Source organism: Branchiostoma belcheri, unplaced genomic scaffold (genome assembly GCF_001625305.1).
Source record: "Branchiostoma belcheri isolate BF01 breed outbred unplaced genomic scaffold, Haploidv18h27 scaffold94, whole genome shotgun sequence".
Lineage (NCBI taxonomy): Eukaryota > Metazoa > Chordata > Leptocardii > Amphioxiformes > Branchiostomatidae > Branchiostoma > Branchiostoma belcheri.
In genome coordinates this window covers 208,961-236,703 of record NW_017804620.1, presented here as the reverse complement: position 1 = coordinate 236,703, position 27,743 = coordinate 208,961, and the positions used below count along the sequence as shown (strand labels likewise).

General features: G+C 44.1%; 1 protein-coding gene across 1 annotated transcript; it reads right to left on the bottom strand.

Annotated features, from left to right (window-relative positions):
- Positions 1-8,096: 8,096 nt before the first annotated feature.
- On the bottom strand, positions 8,097-23,388 carry LOC109461537. Its single transcript, XM_019757918.1, has 12 exons — positions 23,107-23,388; positions 22,117-22,300; positions 13,752-13,979; positions 13,009-13,253; positions 12,515-12,592; positions 11,948-12,101; positions 11,671-11,766; positions 11,151-11,246; positions 9,930-10,025; positions 9,565-9,664; positions 8,946-9,065; positions 8,097-8,290 (listed from the first exon to the last, which is right to left on the bottom strand). Exons 1-12 carry the CDS (start codon positions 23,386-23,388, stop codon positions 8,230-8,232), a joined length of 1,740 nt encoding a protein of 579 aa, XP_019613477.1. The 3' UTR covers positions 8,097-8,229.
- Between the last annotated feature and the right edge of the window lie 4,355 nt (positions 23,389-27,743).

The following is a 27,743-nucleotide window of genomic DNA, read 5'->3' as shown; positions in this document are numbered from 1 at the left end:
CTCTGCTTGGAGAGTAACCCCACCTCTTCGTCAGGTCCCAGACACTACGTACAGAAGCCTCCACCAGGCCTTCCTACGGGGATACGGATGGTAGAATTCGGTAAAAATGGGAGGATGGTTAGCCAGGAGAGTCAGCTCACGGTGGGCAAGTTGCAATGAAAAATTCATTCTTCGTATTTGGCTAGATTTTACTGCTTTAAACCCACGTTAACGTTGTTTAGTGTCTGGAGGAGACTAGTCATCATTACGCCATCACTCACCCCGCCGTAATTAGTGGACGGCCCCTGACCCCGCACCCCCCCCACCCATGTGTGTGATAACGAACCGTCCCCGGTGAAGGAGGCACAGGTAAAACGTGTAAAGGGCCTGATTCGGCAAATTCGTTTTTACTGTTTTTAAACCCACGTTAACGTTGTTTAGTGTCTGGTGGAGACTAGTCATTACGCCATCACCCCACCATAATTACTGGACGACCCCGCACCCCCCTCCCCCCGTGTGTCCTAACGAACCGTCCCCGGTGAAAGGAGGCACAGGTAAAACGTGTAAAGGGCCGCCCACCGCCCGTTTTTCAAAAGGATAAACAACTGTCTGAGGATGGGGTTACGGCAGCGACATAAGAGAGGCCGGGCATGGCCACAGTGGGTGAGTATGAATGGCCGCGTGTAACGTTGTCAGTGTGGGCTTGGGTTTCCTCCCGGGTTGGTCACAGTTTGTGTCCAGTAGTTTTCGCGCCAGTGAGCCCAGTCAGTACACACCTGGTGGTGGCGCACACAAAGTGTTACAGGTGGGCTACAGGTAGGTAAGGCCGCCATTTTGTACTTGTGTGTCCGAACTCTATATATCTACCTGCACCGCGCGTTCTATACACCTTCTGTTGTATCTAGAACCGTGGTGTATCCAGAACTGTTCTCAGGTACGGTTCTGGATAGCCCAGGCGTATCCAGAACCGTACCTGGGACAAATCTACGTTCTTGGATGCGCGGAGACTATCCAGAACCATGCCTGATCCTAAACCTTAACACATTCAGGCATTGAACTAGATAGACACGGTTCTGGATACGATACTTTCTCTCTAGTAGTATCCAACATTAAGTAAACTTCCGATGACGCAAGTACCGTACGCACGACGCAACTCTGCCCACTCACAGGTAAGTCATGGTAAGAACTTAAGTCTAAAATCTACAGTCCTTACATGCCCTTTTCCTTAGCCTCTACCAGGCACCGCGGATCGATGGAGAAATGGTAGAAATTGGCCAAAAAATAGGGAATATACACGCGGAGTTAGTCGGCCATAGAGGGTACATTTTGCGACCCACGGATGCGGCAAAATGTACTCTCCAGCGGACCAACTCCCCTGGTATGTTATATATCTCTCTATTTGCCCAATTTCTACTCTTTCCAGCCTCCTCCCGAAGCCTGGTAGAGGCTACTTTCTGCCTGCTCGCTAAACCCTGTCGGTTCGTTTTGTAGTAAATTCAGCTCCCGTTCGTCTGAAAACGGAGCAAATTTGATTAACCGTACTTTGAAGGGTGCCTTGTAGTTAGGGCGTATCCATTTCAAGAGACATAAACAGTTGGCGAGTGCCGATCCGGCATAGCAGTATCTTACACCCATCTACTAGTAACTATTAGAGTAAATCGTACTTCAGGATCCTCTATATAGTTTATCTTATTGTCGGCTTCTACTCTTAAGTGATAGTTACAGGGTACTTACTTGTACTTCAGTAGGTCTCCTCATCTCTGTGAGTGACCTGCAAGATGAGAGAGATGAAATTAGGATTTTTTTTGAAAGAGGTTCTGTAGAATTGTCAGTTTCAACCCCTTTTCTGGATAGAGTCTTATTGGGTTAGCTTACTTGAAGGGTTCTTCATTGCTTCTGAATGATGACTACAAACACTAATTAAGTCATGTTTTGAAGCGTTTCTTTGTAAAATATCGCGTAGCCAGATTGCCTAAAGTTACAACAGAACGTCCGGTTGTTTCCCTGTTCGCAATATTAAGCTAGCACGGTGTGTATAAGAATGCGCGTGAATTTGACGTTATGCGTTGTCGTATTCTTAAATATACCGTTTGGCGTTGCCGGTCCTCTAAATCCGGCGTCAGGTGTTTGAGGGTCCCCCCCCCATACAGACTCGTAATGTCCGTACATTCCCCCCATTCCAATCACCTGAAGTCAGCCGGTCTCCCTCTCTTCAACCTTCCTAAATCTTAGTAACTGCGTCGCTAGGATCCACCCATTGTAATGTACGTGCATTCCCTCCATTCCGTCTACCTTAGGTCAGCCGGTGTCCCTTCCTTCAACCTTTTAAATCTAGGATCCCTCCATACAGACCCTCGTAATCTCCGTGCATTTCCCCCAGTTCATCCACCTTAACACAGCTGGTCTTCCTCCCTTCAACCTTCCTAAATCTACTGTTCTACCTTTTTTTAAGGATCCCCCCATGCATACCCTCGTAATGTACGTGCATTCCCCCCATTCCATCTACCTTAGGTCAGCCGGTCTCCCTCCCTTCAACCTTCCTAAATCTAGGAGCCCCTATGCATACCCTCGTAATGTCCGCGCATTCCCCCCATACCATCCACATGAAGTCAGCCGGTCTCCCTCCCTTCAACATTCCTAAATCTACTGCGTGGCTAGGATCCCCCATCCACACCCTTGTAATGTACGTGCATTCCCCCCATTCCGTCTACCCGCAGTCAGCCGGTCTCCCTTCAACCTTCCTAAATCTAGGATCCCCGCATTCATACCCTCGCAATGGCCGTGCATTCCCCCCATTCCATTTACCTGAAGTCAGTCGGTCTCCATCCCTTCAATCTTCAAAAACTAACAAGCGTTTTCAGAATCCCCCCATACAGACCCTCGTAATGCATTCCCTCCATACCATCCACCTTAAGTCAGCTGGCGTCCCTCCCTTCAACCACAACCCTCTGAAGCCAAGAACGAAAACACTCTCTTTGATGCTAACAAAAGCGGAGTCTAAACATCATCAGTACCGTTGTCTGGTGGTGTAGCCACGCTATGCCGTGTTTAGAGACAGACAATGGTTAAACATCGGCAAACAAACATGGCCGCTTTCGCGGTTTTTTCCCGCCAAGAAAGCCGGCTGTTTTCAAGAATGTTTGGCCCCATTTACTGTCATGTGGGTGAGAGTAGCAAGAATGGTATTAGTTGAACGTTATGTGGTCTTATGGTATGACTTTATGTAGTCATGTTTTTTTTCTAAAAGTTTAAAATTTCGCCATTCATTTGCATGGCTCGAAATATGCGATTTAGGGGGGCCCGCAAGCCCTTTTCCGTAGAGCGTAATCGGCCGTTTTAATTCTATGTAGAGCGTAGACGGCGTTTTTGCGTAGAGCGTATTCGGCGTTTTAATTCTACGCAATGCGTTGGAATTTATCGTAAAGCGTAATCGAGAGGTTTCCGAATTCAGCGTAGAGCGTTGTCGGGACCCCCCCCCCCCTTGCAGGCCCTCATTTAGTGCACCTTGACTTGAATTTTAACTGTAGGTGAATGCACAAGATATATGCATAGAATTACTTACGTCTCTTCTTGGACCTTGGCTTTGTCATGCCAGACGGCCGCCTGACATCTTCTCGGAATTTTCTGAAAATACAGAATTTTCTGTCAGAAAAAAAAAATTATAAAACGTTGTTGTAGAACTTGTTGAATTTTTTTAGAGTTAGAAACAGACTGAATTTTAAATTCTATTTCTGAATAAAAAAGGCAGTAAGGTTTTGGTGCAACAAAGATCTCGTGCACGTAGTGACAAAATATAGGACGATCACGTGGTCACGACTGCTAGATCATATTACTGTGTTATACGGGTAATCATCTGCCTTTTAAGTCTTGGAAGGCGACGGGTTTCTCCAAGGACGTTCATAGAACCTCCTTGGTTTGTCATAGTAGGTCCCAGCACACGGGTAATATGTCAAAGAACCCACATACTATAGAAGAAGTGGGTAAATTCGTCTTCCATTGCTTAAAAAGAAGAAGTCTAACCCAGTAAAACTAGTACCATGCATGTTGTAGAATATAGTATAATGCTAGACGTAGATATAGTCTCACATACCATTGTATTTTCTTTCTTATGTTGTTTGTAACTGCAATTAGCCCTCGGGCATGTATTTGCAATAAACTTTCTTTCTATATCTTTAATGATCAATATGCACCTATTATTTACCAGAACATTACTAGTAAAAAAAATACTATCACTATCTCTCTCTCTTTCTAACAAGCATATTCAAGTGCACGATCATTCTGATAAATACTCTTAATTCTAACATACACTATCTGTAGATAGACCAGTGATCATATGAGCACCTGTGTGCTTTATTAGGTCACGTGAATAAATAAAGTTTCTCTCGATCAAACATATCTGCCCCTCCCCCTTTTTCAAGGTTTCCAATCGATACATCAACTTTTACGCCAAGTTTTTTTTTTTTATTATTCAATATCTGTACGTAGACAAAACGATGATCACACATGTATAAGCGTCTCATTACTTTGTTTCGTCATCATACAATAAATAAAGTTTCTCTCGATCTGCCCCCCTCCCCCTTTCCCAAGGTCTCCCGTCGCTGCATTACATCAACTTTTACGCCAAGCTTTATAATAATTCACTCTCTGTACGTAGACAGAACGATGATCATATTTTAAATACTTTAATACTTTAAATGCATAATCAATCAATAGTTTGTGCATATATTAAAACCTGCATTTCTCCTCTGGTCTCTCAGTCACTGACGAAAGCTAGTGGAAAGTAGCTGAAACGTCTGACCGTTTCCCAAATCATATCCAGTTGCTTGAGTAACTGCTTTTTGGCGTATCTTATTACCTGGATGTCTAACCTTCACCGACGAATAAAGTTTCTCTCCATTTGCCCCCCTCCCCCTTTCCCAAGGTTCATCGAACAGTGTTCTATCGAACTGTGTTCGATTTTCCCGCCTCTGTGCGGAAGGGAGAGCCTTTCCGTGACTGTCGAACTTCGGGAACACTGTCATGGAGTTGCTCTCTTTTCCGCGCGAGGACAAAGCAACAAACGACGACAGAAAACAGCAAACAACGAACTTACCGGACGACTTCTTCGAATTCGGATGAGCCGCCATCTTGTTGTCATGGGAACGAGCTCCTGTCATCCCGATCCCAGGGTACTGTCCTCTTGGGTAAGGTAACTTATTTTACTGTCATTTTACAGGTGCTACATTCAGTTGTGCTCTATAACTTAAAGTATTGCAACGGGATGGAATACAACGTATAACAACTTTATATTAAGATATTTTCCGTCTCCTTTTCAATTGTATGACAAGCTTTTCGTAGATGGCAAAGTTCGTTACTTTGTGGATTATGCAAAAAAGTTTAAACTTATTAACCAAGACCTGTAAACCGTTGGGAGCTTCTAATATATTTTTTTCCTGGCGTCAGTTTTGTGGAAGCAATTCTCAAGAAGCCGAGCACTATTAGAACTGACATACCATCAGAAAGAAGTGTATTATAAAAAGAGAGAAGAGATCCTGTAGTTAGATCCTGTAGATAGATAAATAGCACACGAATGTAACAATGACTTCTTCTATTCTTGTTACCAAGTTATTTAACTTAAGTGCATTTGGCCCGTGTAGGGCGTGAACATGCAATAACGTTCATTGTCATTGTCATTGTCATTATTAGCCAATAAAAAGCCTTGCATCCTTCAAATGAGACTATGCCCTAACATTGCTATACTCTTAAACTTGTACATCCCTTAGAAATTCAATAAAGATCCAGAATAAAATCTTCAGTGTATCTGTTTGCGTTTCTCGTTTTCATGTGTTTTATCTGATCATATATGCATCTCCAGTATTCCTTAATCTAATTATTTGACCCTTGGGGTACCACAGAATATCTGGCAACCAGGTTTCTGATATTCTTAAACTGTTCATCTTTATCAAGTATAAAAGGGATATAAGACATGTCTGAACAACAAAGTTCTTTATTCACAGCCACTTGTTAAACAAGAGCCGACGTTTCGATGACCGTTTGTCTTCTTCATCAGGGCAATTCTGACTGGTTCACTGTGCACTGGGGCTGGACTCTACCAGGCTTCGGGAGGCGGCTGGAAAGAGCTAGTAGAAATTGGCCAAATAGAGAGATAACATGCGAACTCCCCCAGCATGTTATCTCTCTCTATTTGGCCAATTTCTACTCTTTTCAGCCGCCTCCCGAAGCCTGGTAGAGGCTACTGAAAAAGTAGAAATTGGCCAAATAAACAGAGAAAGAAGAACTGTACTCCTTTAGCGGACCAATTCCCCTGGCATGTTATCTCTCTCTATTTGGCCAATTTATACTCTTTCCAGCCGCCTCCCGAAGCCTGGTAGAGGCTACATTGAGGCTAGGTTTCTAGCCTCTACCAGTCGCGAATGGACCTATACCACAGTTTGTTTACCTGATCTAAAGAACATTCTAGAACAGTCAGTTAAAGAATAAAGATCATTTCAAAGTTTTCAAAGTCAGGTATGTCTGATTTTTACTGCGTCTAGTTGTGTTGACACAGCATTACATGCCGCATGGGTGATTTAGTTGTGACATTAGAAGAAAGTAGTACTGTATTAAAAGCCTTATATTAGGCTAACGCTACACAAACACACACCGCGCTACACACCCCTGTACAATACAAACGTCGATTGACCGGCATTCATTGCGGTAAACAAGCTGTGACGTAATAATGGTATAGGTCCATTGGATCGTCTATGGCCTGGGATCTTCTCTGGTATACTATCCCTTTATTTCGGCCAATTTCTACTCTTTCCAGCCGCCTCCTGAAGCCTGGTAGAGGCTACACTGAGGCTAGGCCTCTACCAGTCCGTGGGTTGCGAATTGAGTCTTCTATGGCCCGAGATCTTCTCTAGTATACTATCCCTTTATTTCGGCCATTTTCTACTATTTTCCCAGTCGCCTGCCGAAGCCTGGTAGAGGCTACACTGAGGCTAGGTTTCTAGCCTCTACCAGTCGGATCTTCTATGGCCGGAGATCTTCCCTGGTATACTATCCCTTTATTTCGGCCATTTTCTACTATTTTTCCAGCGAGCCGCGGTGCCTGGTAGAGGCTACACTGAGGCTAGGTTTCAATCAGTAACCAACCTGATGAAATTATTCACGGATATGCAGACGTCGTTGAGAATAGATTGAACACACGCCCACAAAATCGGCACAACAGTCCGCAGTTGCCATCACATTTCGGACCGTTGAATGGGTAGAAACGCGATACATTTGTCGCGTCGGGACCGTCTGTTTAGCCTCCATAGCACGCCAAAAACTGGGGGTTTACTTTTGGGGGTCTTCATGATCTTTGGGAGCTTTTATGTGCTATTTATGATTGCATAGCCGGCCTGGTTGAATTACCCCCGTTTTTATTAGAACTGGGCTAATCAGAAAACATCCGAAGACCACCAAACCCCCAGTTCTATAAGCCTGCTACGGAGGCTACCGTCTGTTGAAGTCAGCAGGCTTGAGGCGGGTTTTTAGTAAACTTGAACAAGAAAAGGATCTTCGGTCCCACCCCCCGCAGACGTATTGGTGTCGCCCTGCCCATTGGGATCTACCCAGGCGTGCTATTGCCGGTGAGTGGCGGGTGAAATATGATATGTGTCATGGACTATACCATCAGACAGGCTTGGGGGTTAATACTTTGGTTGTTTGATAGCCGCGTCTATGGAATACTTCAAGCACATCTGGTCGTTTTTCAATGACATCACAGAGAAAAAATGTGAAAACTAACCACGAATTTTACACAAAAAGGTGTTTCCGACATATTTTAAGTCGGCGATTTGTAGAAGAACATGATATAAAAATATATTCGAAAGTCATGAAAACGCTCTCAAATTGTAAAAGTTAATGTCGTTCAGCCAAAGGTATTGGGCGATAGGAAAATACTAGTATTGCATTCCATACAGAAGCGCCCCTGGGCTTCATACTTGGTACTGCAGCTCAGGTATGTCTACTGATTTTTTCCCGCCAAATTTCCTAGCTTTCTTTTGTAAAAGCCGTCTGCGGATGACGTCATCAGACTGGACTGCACCTCCGAGTTGCTGTGACTCCTGCACTTCCAAGTAAATCCGCGTGCGGCGCTTTTCACAGATCCAAGCACCATGCCCGCCACAGGTCATAGTTCATTGCCATGGCAGCTGACGTCATTTTATCTCTGCCACAGACAATATAGAGACTTGATATTGCACTAGAAAAATTGTCCATGGTTTTTTAGAAACCGCACGCGTATACAGTTCTGTAAAATGTTTTGTAGATCATCTTGTAGTAGGATCTGAAATCAAGAAGACAACGAACAATTAAAGTCATATAGAAACTAAAAAAGGTAATTTGATCAAATAATCTGATTTCAACTGTATGGCATGTAAAAATTGTAACATCTTAACTACTAGTATAAGGTAACTACAGACAAATAAGTAATCTACTATTACAGACTTATAAAACCATCACAATAAAAAAGGTACTATGCTGTAATCTCTTTCTGGTGACATGAGAAACGTAACAAAACCTCCAGAAACAAGAAAAAAAAATAAAGGTAAATTGCTCTCTAAAAAATTTCTAGTGTTTTTCTAATCTCCAAGCAGATCATACGGTGACCAAGCAGTATCCATTGGCCAGAGGAGTGGCTAATGGACACTCCCCTGACCAATGGATACTGCTTGGCACCATAGGATCTGCTTGGAGATTATGATCTATTGCAATCTATTAGTATTATGTGTTATATGTTTAGAGTTCAAACGTTTGGTTCAACACGAAAAAGTAGACTGGCCCAGTGAAGCTTGTCACGTGGCTTCTTTGAAGTGTGACGTCAACACTGGGTCAAAGGTATCTGGTAGACGATGTATTGGACCAAAAGTTTGAACTCTAAATATGTAACTACCAACACAGATGAACTTTCATGATAGTACATGTATGTGTTTTATGTATACCTTTCTTTAACGCAGGTGCCCAGGCCGAACGGGCCGCACTTTACTTTAGCGACGGCTGTGAACTTCTTCTTGTAGCCTCTTCTGTATGGCTCCGAGGAACGCTGGTACGTTTTACATCGTCTGGGGAGGGTTGGAAATACAGACAGAACTTAAGGCAATCAGAGGTGGCAGACTTCAACTCTTGCATAAACTGCACTGTAGAAACATACACAGATAGACAGACACACACACACACACACACATATATACACACAAAGGCATACACACACAAGTACATGCACATACACATGTACACACACAGGCACACACAAACACACACAAACACACACACACAAACACACATACACATACACACACACACACACACACACACACACACACATATACACACAGGCATACACGCACAAGCACATGCACACACACACACACACACATGCATACACGCATACACACGCACACACACACACACACACACACACACACACACACACTTTAATCTTAACATTTATTCATAATGTATATATTTTATATATAATTTATTCAGAGCTTTTCTGTAGTACTGAGTTTACATGCTAGGGGGCGTTCTTAAATGTACTGTGACTACAGAACAGCAGGTTACCTGTGTTGACAATGGCTGCCATGGAAACCGTTTCGACACAAGCATTTCCCGGATGTGCTGCATTTCCCGCCATTCTGACAACCTTTGACCCCGCAAAGACCTGTGGACCAAACCAATAAGGTCAATGACCTGAACCAGACGGTCTGTCACCATGGTACTGGTGTTGGGTTACATCTAGTTGCAATTTTATAGCAGGAGGGATTTAGACTCTTTGTCACCATATATGTGAATGTGTTTGAGTATTAAAGAATTAACAGAGCAGACCATATGCGAAGGTAACCATGTTTGCAAATATTACCTTTCTAGTTCTTTATGTCATCATATCAACAAAAAAAGCATTTAATTAAAATGTCAGAATGTCTTACTTTTAAGACAAGCAGGAGATTTTCTCTTTCTGAAGCAAAGGCGACTGTTGAAAACAACTGCTTGGTTACCGTTTCTCTTGTGTTGTTTGGTGATATCTGAGGCAGGTAGGATGAGAACATGGATGAAAACAGTGAGGTGGAAAAGACTGATTCCACTAGCCTCTACCATGGAGAGATAAGCATGCCAAGGGAGTTTGTCCGTTGAGAGAACATTTCGCCGCACCCCACTCAACGGACAAACTCCCTTGGCATGCTTATCTCTCTATTTGACCGATTTCTACTCTTTCCAGCCGCCTCCCCAAGCCTGGTTGAGGCTATGATTCCACCATTTTTTTTACATAAAACGTGCATTATTGAATATTGACAAAAAGAATTTCATTAAATTTCAAATGAAGGCTGAATATCATTTACCAAAACATATTAATACCATAAACTGTTGTTACAAATGCAGAAACGGTATGAATATCCTTAAAACGCTAAATATTTTACTTTAATAGATATAAGTATCCACTCACCAATTTCACAGGATTTTCCCGTAAATCCCTTGCGGCAGGAACACACCCCAGGCCTGACACAGCGGCCGCCATTTTGACAACCTTGACGACAGATCGCTGCCAAGGTCAGAGAAGTAACAGAGTTTAAGTACAGACTTTACACCTCGAAGTGATATTTTAAACTTACAACGAATCAGAAAGAGATAATATAGCTATATGTAGGTTACGAACAATACAGATGTCTTTCATATTTTCCACAAAATGTCCCCGGATTTTAGGTCACCGAAAACGGATGTTTTGACGTATATTTCCTGATTTATCGTTCTATTTTCCTCACAAAAATATCAATTATCTGCATGAGAGATCGTAAAGAAATGACATAGGGAAAACAGTTATTAGAGACCTTGAAGAGCTGGGTTTCACGTGGGAAGGAGCATGTAGACTAGCCTCTACCAGGCTTCAGGAGGCGGTTGGAAAGAGTAGGAATCGGCCAAATAGAGAGATAACATGCCAAGGGAGTTGATCTGCTGGGAGAGAACATTTTGCCGCACCCAGGTACCAGCAGACAACTCCCCTGGCATGCTTATCTCTCTATTTGGTCGATTTCTACTCTTTCAAACCGCCTCCAGAAGCCTGGTACGTAGGCTACATGTAGACAGGCACAGGACAGAAGAGAGTGGAGACGATGATAATGATGATGATAAAATTGTTAGAGAGATCTGTCTACCTTTCCGGCATCGCGGTCCGACGTACCCCCGGGTACAGACACACCTGTCTGGCGCCGTGCAGGTTCCGCCGTTCTCACAGGGCAGCCGGCACAGGGCTGTGGAACCACATCGGTAGGTTTTTTTCTTCTTCAAAATTTATTCACAGAAGAGTACAATACAAAACATAGTAATTGACAGTCAAACATTGCTGAGGAATATTTAAACATGGATATTATATCCCTCCGGGAATTAAACATATTGTTTTTGCTCAGTTTCTTCCTCTTCTTCCTCTTCTTCTCCAAACACTAGTGACCTATGACCTGTCACCTGACCAATGACATGATTTGTTGACGTCTGTCACTATGGTGACTGGCGTTGGGTTACATAATGTTGCAATTTCGTGGTCTGCTCTGCTCTTGTCACCATGTACTAGTAGTACATGTATGTGAATGTGTTTGAGTAAGACTTAACAGAGAAGACCATGTCCATTATACAATTGCTTTGCAAATGTTACTTCTCTAGTTGTAGACGTATTTTCACCTTGTTCACACGCCTGTCCTGTGTATCCGTCCGGACAGCGGCAGGTGTTTTCTGACGTACACAGACCTCCGTTCTTACACGCCCTCGCACAGGACCCTGGGGAAAAAAGGGTTATAAGAAAAATGTCACTGGTGTCCATGGTTTCATATATTTATTAAATAAATAATATTTTCTGTGTTCTTAAAAGTCTATGGTGTAATCTTAAGACTCTAGCGATTGCAATGGCAGAATCAGAGTCACGTGATTGCAAAGGTCTTATATAGACATCTGAACGTACCGACAGGCTTCTGGATTTCTGACGCCATTTTCCTGCTGGTGACGTCAGGAATCGCGCTGGTGGCGAATCGCGGGTTAGCTTCACTCTCGGGCATCAGAGGCTGGATGTCGTTGGCAAAAGTGGTGACTTCTTCAAGACATTTCGTGTCTTCTTCCTGTGGTGTAAGGAAAGAAGAAGTGTAAGAGTTAAGGAGAGTAGAAACAGAAAGACAATCCTGGTCCCGGGCCGGGGATCGAACCCACGCCAAACCCGCCAGGGCACCAGCTTCATAACCCGACGCTCCTACCTCAACAGAGACGGGGGGCGCCATACTCAACCTATGATCCACTGCTCACGAAGTCATGTGTGTTATCTGCGGGACGTCACGGAAGCGGTGGATTGCTCATTCCTTGACAAAGACTGGAGTTGTGTCCAATTTCTTGTGTTGGAAATTACAGTTTAAACTTGCTTGATGATGATTTTTACCAACACAGATGAACTTTCAAGATAAGTTGTTAAAGCTTGTTGGATTTCTTTGCAAACTTGTTCTTCGTGGAATGTTTTGTATGTTCGTCCTTGCATACTCACACTCGGCTTGGCGCCATTCTGACACTGCAGAGCTGCGTCGTTAGGGTCGTCAGAGAACACCAGCTGTTCAAGTTCCCCCTGTCGGAAAGGAAACAAAATCGTTTTATTCCATCACAACACAACAGAAAGGTACACAGTGATCAAATTTTCAACGACCACTACCGCCTTAACATGAATGACCAATAACTTCCGAGCGTAATCTCGCGAGAGTTACGGTTACAGACACGTGACTTTATTCACACGAGACTGGAATAAAGCTCAACATTTTACCTTGATTACTACCAAGTTAAGCACAGATGATCTTTCATGAAAAATTGTTTTGCTTAAAATCAACTCTCGCCATTGATGCTGCGTTACTTCATTATTCAACTTCAAATGCCAAGCTGTTTCGTAAAAGGGGGGAAAGTATGTAACGTTACTTCTCTACAGTAATAAATGTCTTTTTGGTTTCAAGCAGTAGCATAGAGAAAAAAATTATACAAAGTTGGACCTACCTGGAAATTTGGTCCAATAGTAAGAATCCCGGTATTGTCGATATGTGGAGTTTTTGACCTCTGTATTACCGCCGTCATTTCGATCCTGCAGTCCATGTAGAACGTGACCTCCGACCCTTGAACCCGGAAGGAGAACTGGTGCCACTTGCCATCGGCAAGGTCGACAGAAAAGCGGGGTGACCTCGAAGTTGGTTCGCCGCCCAATTCGGCGTACCGAAAAGTTGGCATGTTCCCTACTTCTATTGCTGCAAGTCATAGATAAAAATGTAAAATTTCTTAAGTCAAACATCAAACATGATTAAAGTGATATCATGTAAGATTTTTGCACCAAAACTGAATAATAATTGAAATCTTCTCATCATGTTCGATAATTTTCAACATATTAGCTTCGCTATTTCGCCTTTTCGGCAACTCAGTTGAAATTCTACATAATATTTGAACATGATATAAGTTTTGTTTTGTGCCAAATACTGTTGTATACTAGTATGTGGTTTTATCTTTGTATGAACCCTAGAAGATTATTAGCATTTTGGGCTAATTAAAGGGCATCGAAATAAATAGAGAAAAAGAAAGAGAAACAGTCAAAGAGACGTAAGAAAGACATAAGAGGAGGCTAGGAGAGTAGGCAAATAAAAGAGGGGGAAAAGAGAAATGAGCACGATGGACAAGAAACATACACAGAGCACATGTCCGTTTTCTGTTCAGACGTTTATAAAGATAGAATATCATACATATATTCTTACCTATTTGAGTTTCGCCCGAAGAACTGGCCACTGTGGTCAGGAAACCTCGGGAACCCTCGCGAGGTTTCGCGGTAGCGATGACCGCAAAGTCTGACGGGAAGGCTTTGGGAAACAAGATGGCGGTTGGGAAGGGAAGTTCCCGGATGTGGTGGAAGAGGAAGGCCAAAGGTCGCTCTTTGCTGGGCGGCACGTTTGAAGCATCGACGAAACGTAAAAGATCTTTTACACCTGTAAAAAAGAATAACATTTAATTGCAGGAGTTTTTTTTAAAGCTTTCTATTGATGATTAGCCTGGGCTCCCACAGTCGCTACCACCAACCATATAGCGACTGTGGGAGCGGACGTAAACTAACCAGGATGGAACCCAGGCAAGTGATGATGCCCCAACTGTGCTTGCTGGCAAGACTCTACGATAGTTTTTGTAAACTACAAGTTTTTTAACATCTCAATTCTTGGCTGATAACTCTGATGTTTTTAACGCATGGCCGTTTCTTGTTCTTTTCTTGGCTAGCGCTGGTGAATGTGAATATTTTGCAACCCCACGTCTGCTTGCACCCCGAAGTTGTTGTGTTCTGGTTGGCGGCGTGGCGCCGCGGCTGCAGGATCGGAAGTTTGCCGGTTGAAGTGGGACAACAGGCAGACATGTTCCCGGCTGATCTTATCGGAGGCCGCGTTGAAAACCTGTCGGCCTGACGTTAACAAGGTCTCCTGGCACCTGGCAGGGCAGAGGCTGGGCATGGGGGTTCTAGTGACACCTGGCGGGACAGAGGCTGTGTTGGGGTGGGGTGGGGGGGTGTACTGTAGTCCACGTGTATCCAGAACCCGGGGAAAATCTACCTTGTTCGGGATACGCCATAACCTCTCTTTTGTCCTTTTTGTTCCAGTTTTCGACCTACACCGATCGACTTGTTACACCTAGCCCTTGGACATCTACCTCTAGACATTATTTAAAGCTATCTAATGACAATGCCCCTACTGTACTTGGTGACAGCGAGTTCCACTCTTCGATAATTGTTTTTTTTTTCGTTCTTTTTGTTCAAACTCCATCCTGATGACCTTTACTAACCGTTCCATAACCCCGAAAAAAACAAGATGGTGGCCACCATGTTGGGGCAAATCTACCTTGTTTGGGATGCGGCATAATTTCTATTTTATCATCTAGTTTTCGATCTACTTCGTAATGACCTCTACTACTTTAGTAACCGTTCCATGACCCTGAAGAAAACAAGATGGCGGCCACCATCCATCATGGAACGGGGTGACGATTTAAAAGCGGCCATTACAGGCCATTACCCGTCATTACCGATAAGCACCGCGCGCCGCTTGTTTAGCGTCACAACAAACACAGTCCAGGCCGGGGCTGGTGGAACTGCACCGGGGAACAACCGAAGGACGGGTGGACAGACAGTAAATACTAAGTAGCCTGGAGCAGACCTACAGCAAAGACCATACAATCAAGAAATAGCAGTGCCTTCAAGTACCTGAGAGTTATCAACCAAGGATTGAGGTGTTCAAAAAGTCGGTCTTTCCTAGAACTAACGCAGAGTGGAACTCACTGTCACCAAGTACAGTAGAGGCATTGTCATTAGATAGCTTTAAACAATGCCTAGAGTTAGATGTTCAAGGGTTAGGTGTAACAGGTCGATCGGTGTAATGTAGCCAGCTGCCGCCGCGCCGCGTGCCTGAGAAGCTGCCGTGTGTTATGCCGAAAGGCGGTTATACCGGCTATACAGATACAGATACAGGCCACTGTAGCCGCAGCTAATTTCCGTCTCGTAAGCGGTCTTCGCCTTTTGAAACGGTCGATGCCAATATCGGAGACACGGCCCATCCACACCGTGATGTTTCGTGGCGTAGAGGTTAGGGTATAGGTTTGGGGTTTTGAGCTATACTTTTGGACCCGGGTTCGAATCCGATCTTGTGCTTTTTTTTATGCACTCAAGGTGCAGAGAGACGACTTAAGAATTCAAGGGGCCGAAACCCTTACCTGTGGCGCACTGAAGGGGTTTGAAGGGACGACTGAACGGCCCGTGGTCCCAAAGTTGACCTGAATATCCAAAAGCCGTATCATTAACCGGCACACCATTCTTCAGTCAGGCATGTGTCTGGACTCTCTCTACGCACCTCATAATGCTTTATACTTTTTAGCCTTTTTAGCATCACTCTAGTACCATTTTCCTGAAATTTATAACGTTTAGGTTTAAACTTTTCTAGATAACGCTGATGACTGTACTTTTAAAACACAAAGTAATCTCACTTCATGACGAACAGAAAAGTTATGCTTTTCACAGATTTTTTTACACTTGTCTAGTATGACTCTATATATCTGCTACCATTTTGCTGAAAGATGAAAGAAATTTACTATGTTCGTGTTGAATGTTCTAGATAAGCCTTGCCCTGTACTTTAAAACACACTTTAAATCACTAATCCAGAAACGTCGATCTTTTTACAGATTTTTACCCGTTTTAGCATCACTTTAGTACCAATTTGCTGAAATTCATAATGTTTAGGTTTTAACTTTTGATGTTCTAGATAAGCTAGTTCTGTACTCTAAAACACAGTTCACTAATCCGATTTAATGACGAACAGAAAAGTCGTGCAAGTTCCGGCTTACCGAACCAGCAGGTTCTGTTTAGCTGAAGAGTTTCAAACCGGGAGGACGGAGGTTTCCTCTTCAGATCTGTCTGTGATCTGAGGATCCACTTAGGCTGTTCTAATCCAGTTTAGTGGTTCACATCATTGGGAAGTGTTAAATCTGACTACTGTTTAACTAATGCTTAGATTTCATCTCATTTTGGACCAAAACAGGTGTTTGTGTGTGTGTGTGTGCGTGTGCGTGTGTGTGTGTGTGTGTGTGTGTGTGTGTGTGTGTGTGTGTGTGTGTGTGTGTGTGTGTGTGTGTGTGTGTCTGTCTGTCTGTCTGTCTGTCTGTCTGTCTTTGTATTCTCGACAGCCATTCTATTTGTACATAGGGGTTCCCATACTCGCTCCTAAAATGTTTTACAGGGAGCGAGCTCCGGTGTGAAAATAGGACGGCACCCAGGCTAGGGAACGGTGCCTTGAGTCGAGTCACACCGTTCTAATTCCCCCTCCCCCACTCCTGGTGCAGTGACCCTGAGTGACCCGTGGTGACAGAAATGAATACCGACTTGTCAGGACATCAATCAAGTCACCAGCTGCACAGGGAACTACCTGAGAGGGCTGCATACTTCAAAAAAGTCTGAAATCTCAGACAGGGGTGCCAGAGTATACAGTGCAATTGTACGGAATACAGTGCAAGTTTACTAGTATACAGTGCAATTTTACGGAATACAGTGTAATCGTATTAGTATACAGTGCAATTTTACTAGTAAAATTGCACTGCATAGATTTTGTGGCCAGCAACCCAGAATCACTAAGAAGTGTAAGCAAATTCCAGTTCTTAATTCTTGTTTACTTATTATTACATGTCTCACAAACTAGACTCACTATTACAGCGTATGTTATAATATGATATGCGCAGTGCGTGTGGGCTGCTACACAAGCCTGGCTGACACCTGTGCCCTCAGAATACCGGCGGTAACTAGTCTGCCCAAGCCGCACGCTACTGGGAGAGACCCGCGCATGGAACTGACATCTTACAGTACCCTCGGAATACCTAGTCTCCACCAGACTCTTTTGCAGGCTGAATAAATAGTAGAAATCGGCCTAACCCGGGCACCAGTCCACATGCCGACGCTCTAACCACTCGGCTAAAAGGTCCAGACCCCTCGGCCGGGTCAGTTGGTAGCGCCTATAACCCCCCACTGTTACATCATTCTTTTTAGTCCGATTTAGGCCTGCAAAGGAGTCTGGTGTAGACTACAGAATACCGGGCTGCGAACCCGCGATATAACTAGCCCAAGCCGCACGCTACTGGGATGGGAGAAACCTGTGCATGGAACTACTCAAACGGTTCTGACATGAAAAATGAGGAAACAAGATCTAGACGATAAGGATAAGAGGGTTTTTTCTTTACCTCCTTCACTGAGTTTTCCTTTCATTCTCATTGACGTTATGATATCAATTAGTTTTTGTGTGCGTGTGTGTTTTGTGTTAGCTTAAAATGTGCCTGTGTGTGTGTGCGTGCGTGTGTGTGTGTGCGTGTGTGTGTGCGTGTGTGTGTGTGTGTGTGTGTGTTTGTGTGTGTGTGTGCGTGTGTGTGTTTGTGTTTGTCTAGTGTTAGTTTGTACGTGTGTGTGTGTGTGTGTGTGTGTGAGTGTGTGTGTTTGTGTTTGTCTAGTGTTAGTTTGTACGCACTGTGGTTTGTACGTGTGTGTGTGTGTGTGTGTGTGTGTGTGAGTGTGTGTGTTTGTGCTTGTCTAGTGTTAGTTTGTACGTGTGTGTGTGTTTGTCGATGTGTGAATGTACAAATGCGTATGCGTGTATGTTATAGACTGTGTGTGATAGTATATGTGCATATGTATAATTTATTTCTCTAATTATTTTCAGTGTTCTGTGTCTCAGCACACATCCTAACTGCTCTGGCCGGTCCTTGGCAGGAAGAACGGTTTTCTCAGCCTTCAGAGGTAAGACGGGCCGTTCGTCATGTCTTGTGTCCACGTCTCAAGAGGCAGAAAGGCTAATTCCCATCATCAATCACCTGTTTAAGTGGACAAGGTCAGCAGAGAAAGGAACACCGGGATTCAAAACCTCGAAACCACGGTCTAGAAAAGGGCTTGATAGCCACCTTTTCGGCCGAGTGGTTAGAGCGTCGGAGTCTGAAGCTGGTGCTCGGGAGGTCATGGGTTTGAACCCTGGCCCGGGACAAGTGGGTTTTTTATCTGTTTCTACTCGCTTCTCCTGTTTCTTACAGTGGTTCCCACGCCGGCCCTGTGAGTTCTGACAAAGAGTGCCTCTCCAGGGATGTCGAATTCGGAAGATTCTAGGACGAATCTTGAAAAGAAAAGGGGGAGTAGTGTAACAGTGGGGGTTTATAGGATCTTATAGGCGCTACCAACTGACCCGGCCGATGGGTTTAGACCTTTTCGGCCGAGTGGTTAGAGCGTCGGAGCTTTTATCTTTTTCTACTGCTCGCCCCTGTTTCTTACAACTTGACAAACGCACACACACACATGATGTTCTTACAAGAACTACTAATATATATTAAGATGTACACAAAGACATGGAATTATACTCGACTTCGTGGCACTCACCGGCGCAACCGAATTTGTTGCATGCTCTACTTTCTCTGTCGACCCCTTCACAGCCTTCGACGACGGACTTGTCACAGGTTCTGGACCTCGTTTGTATCCCTCCACCGCAGGACTGAGAGCAAGGCTGCCAGTCCGACCATAGGCTCCAACCTGTGTATAGAAATAGCGTAAACATATGAAATACACAACAATTATTTCACCAAATAAATCTATGTAGTATTCACAGAAGTTAGGGAGGCAGTTGCAATTTGATACAAAACAGGAGTAGTTCTGGAAGAAAAAGTATAAAGGGTAAAGGTATACGTAGTCCCGTACTTTGCCGTAGTCTTTTTGAGTAGGGGCAGTGGGTTGTTAATGTACTGTGTCTAGGACACGGTATTGCTAGATAGACCCATCCCTTTCCTTCAGTCAGGTGCTCATTTTACACCTGGGTGGAGTGAGGAAATTCGTGTAAAGTGTCTTTCCCAAGGACACAGGAATGCCAGGAGTTGAACCCGCGACTTCTCGACCTCCTGTCCGCTCGCCTAACCAGTTCGGAAAACGTAATTATTTAGTCCTTTCAAACATCTGCTTGTAGACTCGCCTCCCAACGTCTGCTTGTACTTGTAGACAAGCCCAAAGCCCTCCAGCTTGTTGACACACGGCCCGCCAGTGGAGAGGGTGCGGCGGACAGTAAACACGCCCTGCCGAGCCCAGGAGGAGATTTTCGGCGCCTTGGCTTCGTCTCCGCCACTTCGCGCACAATCGCGACGGTTTCTTCCTCTCTCGCAGACGATAAGAAGGACAATGGAGTCTACAGAACTCAACTGACATCCGAGAAATCACGACACTAGTCGCTAAACTACTCCCCAACTAATAACGCGAGTTCAAAAGCATTAAAATGTATCCAAATAGGGGTTTTTAGTTATTTTTGACTTGTTTCTCGTAGACGATAAGAAGGACAATGGAGTCTACAGAACTCAACTGACATCCGAGAAATCACGTCACCAATCGCTAAACTACTCTCCAAGTAGAGGTTAGCCTCCGTAGCAGGCTTATAGAACTGGGGGTTTGGTGGTCTTCGGCTGTTTTCTGATCAGCCCAGTTCTAAAAGGGGGTAGTTCAACCAGGCTGGCTATGTTGTCTATATGCAATCAGAAAATAGCACATAAAAGCTCCCAAAGACCCTGAAGACCCCCAAAACCACGTTTTTGGCATGCTATGGAGGCTAGTGCTTCCTAGTGTTGCGGATTCCGTCTAATCAGGTCCATCTAACACGGAAGACCCGAGGAAAGACTTGCGACATCCTCCCCGTGTTGACACACGCGATAAGCCATCGCTTCTGTGTGTTTGTCTACATCATTACAAAACACATCCAGGGCTAGCCTGCTTCCCCGACTATTGCCAGGGACAGTATACAGGCTAGCTCCTCGGCTCAAGGCTAGCCTGGGTGCCAGACTGTTCAGCGTAGTTAGTCTGGTAGAGACTAGAAAAAACGCGGGACATCCCCCGTGTTGACACACGCGATAAGCCGTCGCTTCTGTGTGTTTGTCTACATGATTACAAAACAAATCCTCAGGGTGGTCGCGACTTCTCAAGTGGCGGGACTCTAGCCTCTACCAGGCTTCGGAGGGCGGCAAAAAGGACATAAACACCCCTGGCATGTTATCTCTCTATTTGGCCGATTTCTACTCTTTCCAGCCGCCTCCTGAAGCCTGGTAGAGGCTAGCGGGACTCCTGTGGTTTTCATAAGAGACTTGAACAGGAAACTGTACGTTTGGAATGAACGAATCGACGAATGAATGAATGAATGAATGCTCTTATAAGCTAAGTATGGGCCATGAATGATGATAAAGCCATTCTACATACAGTGTAGTATCTTACTATAGCTATAATGGATAACGTGTACTAGTATGCACAGGTTCAACTTCAAATTTTTCTCGCTTATTAAGACAGCTGTTAGTGTAAGGACAGGTGGATCGTGTAATACATGGTTTAACTAGTTCCACAAGGAATGTGGACTTTTCTTTGATTTCATAATAATAGGCTTCTCAACATCCAGCTGGGTTTCTTCTACACATTCCGTGCTGGCTAAACTTTCTCAGCTGTCCTCGGTTTATTTCTTGATTTCTACTTGCCCTATGATTAATATGGCATGTTCTACTTTGCTGTTGTATTGTATTTTGTCGTTAGCCTCTACCAGGCTTCGGGAGGCGGCTAGAAAGAGTAGAAATTGGTCAAATAGAGAGATAACATGCCAGGGGAGTTGGTCCGCTAGAGAGTACATTTTGCCACACCCAAACTGCCCGGCTAACTACCCTTTATTTTGGCCAATCTCTGCTATATTCCAGCGATCCGCGGTGCCTGGTAGAGACTAAGCCTTAGCCTCCGTAGCAGGCTTATAGAACTGGGAGTTTGGTGGTCTTCGGCTGTTTTCTGATTAGCCCAGTTCCAAAAAACGGGGGTAATTCAACCAGACCGGCTATGTTGTCTATATGCAATCAGCAAATAGCACATAAAAGCTCCCAAAGACCATGATGACCCCCCAAACCCCCAGTTTTTGGCGTGCTATGGAGGCTAGTAAAGACTAAGCCTAGTGTACACGAAGACTTAAGTACCAACAAAAGTGGCTGTCACTAATTAAATCCCGTTCACAGCGGGTCATTATTCTTCGATAATCACCTCCATTATTGCACTGTTGGCGCACACGCGACAAACCGCTCAGTAAACTTTACTGTTGGGCGGGAAGACAAACATTAGATAGGGGCACCCCTACTGGGCAGCCGACGCTAACTTCCGTCTCGTAAACGGTCGTTGCCACCGAAAGGGATCTGCTTGGAGATCGCTGGATACGCGTGGACTACGATCTGTTCCCACATTTCCCATTGTACAAAAAAGCGAGAAGAAGTTGACCTCTCTATATTAGCTCAGTGACTAGAACACTTTGTATTAGCCTAGTATAGTATCCTTGTATGTTCCTTATGTATGTATGTCTAAGTCAAGTAGTGCATCTTTTGTCTACACTTTTCTACATACGATTGTTATGTGTCTGTTAAGTCTTGACCTGTACCTAACCCGTGGCATGAATGTACAATAAAGGTATTTCATTTTATACCAAGAATTCTAATGAATCGTATGTACATCGTAAATTTTGTATGAATTCCGTAACGGTTCTGGATAAAGCACAGTCTTAGATACAACAGTGACTCACCTAAAGCAAGGAGGATCTCTTCTTCGTTTCCCCGGGTGGGGTCTGCGGTGGCCCCGAAGATGTCGTCGTATCTCGCCGCCAGTTCTCCCTCGCGGAAAATCCCCAGGAAGAAGATGTAGGAGTCTCCCTGCACTACTTCTGAGTAGCACTCCGCTCTGCGGCCGAAGTTCGACACGTTATACACCTGTAACGGTTATGAAATAAAGACTAAGCTTTAACTTCCAACACTTAGATTACAGAATTGGGACTTACCCAAATTTTACCAACACAGATGAACTTTCATGCTAACCTGTAACGGTTATTCATCTGTGTACATCAAATCAAATCGATCAATCAATGGTTTATGGTAGCGACTCAAAACAACCATACAGTGGTAGCTTTTTAGCTGAATTATAGTATGGCATTACAAAAGAGAGAATATTTACATTTAATTAATACTATTAATACATAATCAATACAACTTAAAATGCCTTACGTTAGGCCTACACATATACACATATCCAAACCATTTCGTTAATTTGTTAAAACATATAAATACAACAATCTAGCAGGTAACTTGCTAGACCATTGGTAACTATCTGTATAACTACTTAGTGCTATACTCCCTAGCCTGTGTGCCAAACCCATAGCACACTGGACACAAAGTATCTCATGCTCACTGAGATACTTAGTGTGCAGTGTACTATATATATATATAGGTTTGGCACCCAGGCTATATACTCCCTGTAAACTATTATTCATGTACTTGTAGTAGAGTTAACATACGGATTAATAAACACGGCTCAGGAGAGGTAATCGAACTGTTTGGTCCTTAGTTCTAGACCGGACAAATTCTCCTGGGCTCAACTCCGCCTAATTTAGATAGGCGGGCGAAGGGCTCTTGGCTGCCGAAGGAAAACGGCTAACGGCTCGTAACTAGCTTGGCACCCAGGGTAACGCTATATAGACGTTAAGATACCAAATTACCACAAAAACTCATATATTACACACCTTCGGTTCGTCGGAAATGGCGGGAATTTCCTGCAGACGATCTTTTCCCTTCAGCACCGAGCGGACGCGAAGCTGGGCCGAGTAGGTCAGACCGGGTCGTCGTCGTGGCGGGTCGTCGGACGTTCGCACGACGGTTCCCGACAACACCACGTCGGCTCGTCGGGCCCGCACGGCGACCGGCACCGGGTCCCAACCGTTCAAAAGCTCGATGCAGCCGCTGGCTATGTGTAGGATCGCGAAGAGGATAAAAACAACACACCGAGGAAGGAAAAAACGCTGCATGGTGGGTAACCAGACCGCCGTGAGCTCAGCGCTATCCCTTCGGCGCCGAGAGCGTTTCGGGCCGCCAACCAGGCCTCAGTTTCTTCGCTCAGGGGAAACCAGCTGGAGATAGGTCCGTGGTATACTAGTACCTGTAACTCGCCTTTGGTAACCAGGTAGCCTGGTAAGCAGATCGCCGTGAGCTCAGCGCTATCCCTTCGGCGCCGAGAGCGTTTGGGGCCGCCAACCAGGCCTCAATTACCGCGCTTCGGGTTTTTTTAAGTTCCTTCGCTCACTGTAGTCTCCACCTAGCCTGGTAACCAGACCGCCGTGAGCTCAGTGTTATCCCTTCGGCGCCGAGAGCGTTTGGGGCCGCCTACCCTCAGGCCTCAGTTTCTTCGCTCAGGGGAAACCAGCTGGAGATAGGTCCGTGGTATACTAGTAACTCGCCTTTGCTAGTAATAGGGCCGGACAAACCCCTCGGGCACAACTCCCCCGTAGCGGTAATTTAGATAGGCGGGCGAAGGGCTCTTGGCTGCCGAAGGAAAACGGCTAACGGCCCGATACTAGTTGGCGTCCAGGGTAGCCTGTATACTGTCCCTGGCTGGCAACAGTCGGGAACCCAGGCTAGATCGAGTGCCCAACACAAAAACTTGGACCGACTGAAATACTGTACTCCAAACCCTGCGTAGAGAACGGTGACCAGGTTAGGGGGAGGGGGGTTGTCAGTGGAATGTTTTGACACGAAGAATCAGCTCCTCGGCGCTGGCTGCGAGCTTCAAGTGTTGCGCCCCGGGACCACGTGACCTCTTACCACCTCCAGGGCGGATTACGTAGCCTCTACCAGGCTTCTCAGGGCTCGGGTTGCTTAGCCTGGATGCCAGACAATCCTCAGGGTCAGTACATATGCCAGCCCCTCACTAACCCCTAAGACCCTGACCAACTAGGTCTAACTAGCCCTGGAGCCGAGGAGCTGGCCTGTATGTTGGTCCTGGGTCTGGCAATAGACTGGCACCCAGGCTAGACCTGGAGCCGCAGGCTATCCCTGGAGCCGCAGGCTAGCCCTGGAGCCGCAGGCTAGCCCTGGAGCCGAGGAGCTAGCCTGTATATAGGCCCTGGCAACAGTCTGGCACCCAGGCTACCTAGGCTTCATTCATTCATTCATTCATTCATTCATTCATTCATTCATTCATTCATTCATTCATTCATTCATTCATTCATCCTTTTCCAACAACCCACCGAGTCTGACAGAAACTAGCCGGAAATTACAACTTGAACGTGTGCATCATACACTTCTACTCAAGATGTGAGTTAGTGCCGCCACCTAGCGGACTAGGTCTACAATGCAACAAGCTACTTATGCTTTGCATTCTGAGGCAATGAGGCTTGTATTTTACACTAATTTGGGCTAGAATGAATGTTCTAACTGCGGGAATGTGGAATTGGGTGCATTATTTAACAAATTATTAAACCTTAGAGTAACCAAACATGCCTTTACATATGCCTTTACATATTACAATTTTATTCGGTTCAACAAATATGTCTTGCACTATATGCCATCAGATAAAATTGAAGGAACAGTTTTTTTTTTCCCAGTAAGGAACAGTTAGTGATAGAATGATGTTCCTTCTTTAAAAAATGCTTTCTAACATTATCGTATCTTAACATTATGACTGCTTTTTGAGGTTCAAAATGTTAGTTATGCAAAACAACTGTCAGAGGTACTGAATTGCACTGTTACAACAAATATGTTAAACACTAAAATTTCTAACCGCAAAATCGTTAACACCAAAATAAAAAATATGTCTTTCACAATATGTCAGTAATACAAAATTGTGGGAGAAATAAGTGGTACAACCATGTCACTTAAACGTTTCTACTGGACACTGTCGTTTCAACATGTTCCTGAAAATATTATTGTCACCGATTCATTGAGCTTAAAAATGGTACAGTTTTGTAGTGTCTATTATCTGAATTACAATTAATATATAAATCGCTAAAACCGCAAATCACTAGCAACACTCACAGCATGTGAAATACAAACCTATAACACGATTCTACATATAAAAAGAAGTTTTTTGAGCAAATGTAATTCTTTCAGGTTTCACATGGGTAAATCATTGGTCACATATATTATTACTAAAATACATCATGTATTTGAAACGTACAGTTTACTCCTCAATATAATATTACAAAAATCACAAATAGCAAGCATAGGTTCATAGTACACTAGAGTTCCACGATCTCATGCCTTCGACAAATGATGTTAACCTTTACGACTGACAAATTATGAATGTTTCACATTGATTATCGAAATAATATCCTCACTTGCAATTATATCCTTTGATCATATTTTCCATCCAATGACAGTCTTATAATCTTAAACAAAGAGGGCTATTCTAGCATTTCCTCATAAATCATGCAAATAAGGTTCAGATTTGAATAAATTATGTTTAATACTGATCACCTTCACTTAACTTCCAAATGCAGCCAGTATGAAAATCCTGTCAGTAACCACTATTTCATTGTACTATTTATAGCATTTTTCTCATTATTTATGCAAATTAGGCCTTATTGACACCAAAAATTTGTGTCCCCAGCCTGTTTACATCATGAGCTATCAAAACTGCTTGACTGCATACCCCAGTTGATGTAGAGCTCAACGATTTGACCCACTTCCACATCTGTGTTTACACAAGGGCAGGAGAGTTACCAGCGAAAGGTCATGTCGGGTGCAAAACAAATGGAGTGTTCATAACAGAAATCAAATTCACGTAGCATTTTGTAGGCCGTTCTTGTCGATTGACTGTTATTGACACCAAATATTTGTGACCCCAGCCTGTTTACATCATGGGCTATCAAAACTGCTTGCCTGCCCCAGCCCCAGATAATGTAGAGCTCAAGGATGTGACCCACTTCCACATCTGTGTTTACACAAGGGCCAGAGAGGAACAACACCACTTGCATGTGGAGCTGACTGAGGGTTTATTTACAGTAGCTGGTGACCTGGGCAACAAAGAGGGCCTTTGTTTGTTCAAGGATTACAGGCATGACACTGATGAGTTTGCAATAGGGCATCATCCACATGAGACCAACTTCTGGGGGAGTCCTTTTGAACAGTTATATCCAAAAAGGCAGATTAAGCGCCACTTTCGCCAATTCCACAAGGATTCTGTTGTCCTAACAAAGAGGAAATTTTTTTCCAGCTATCCTTGTGGGCATAAATCAATGTAATCCGTAGAAGGTGGGAACCAAAAAGGTCTACTGCACTATGGATGACATATAGATTTCTCTATTAATTAATCAAATTAAGTCATAATTTACATAATGAAAATCTCTTCCTCTTGATTACATATGCCACCATTTTAATTGTTTTATCACAGAACCCAGCAAATATATAGACTTCTGTCATTAATTATGTAAATTAGATCGTAATTTGCAAAATATTCAGCAAATTAGGTCAAGCATCACTTAAGCTACCGAGATACCAAAAATAACAACAATCCGTCAACCGGTTCTTGAGCTATCCTACTTCAAACATTTTCAAACAAATGCCACTGCATTTCCCAAACAAGCTGCTACGGGGCCCAAACTTACGGCACTTCTTTCTGAGCACGAGAACTACCTACCATCTAAAAATCATGACCATAGCACGTCCATATCACGAGATTTAAAAACCAGAAGTTTCGCTGCAGTACTTTCTAATTCAATGACGTGGGGACCCCCCACGAAGCCCATATCCGAACTTGACCTTGGTATTGTCAATGGTAACTTGCCAACTAAAAAACATGAACATCCATTTAAAGATTCTCGAGTTATCTTGATGACAAGAAAAAACACAAAAAACAAAGGTCAACTGCAGTGACATAGAAACCCCCACGGGGCCCATCTTCGAACTTGACCTCGGCATTCTCAACGGTAACTTGCCCACTAAAAATAATGAACATACATTTAAGGATTCTCGAGATATCTTGATGACAAGGAAAAACACCAAAACCAAGGTCAACTACAGTGACTTAGGAACCCCCCACGAAGCCCATTTTTAGCCTTGACAATGGCCACCCCCAAATCAACCTGCCTGCCAAAAATCGTGAACCTCGGACCTTGCCTTCAAGAGTTATCGTGCCTAATCTGCCAAACAGTGCAAACCCGATTTCATAACCTTCTCCGAAGGCATAGCCTTCAGTCGAAGGCAAATACATTATAGATTTCCTCATGTCCTACATATGCCATAAGACTGAAAAAAGTGTCCTGTCTGATCATGACAACTAGTTATACTGATGGGCGCTTTTCATGTGTTTTTACAATACCTTCATACATAGGGTTGGGCAGTAAGGCAGCTAGCAATGCATCAGTTGATACTAGTGGTAGGTTTC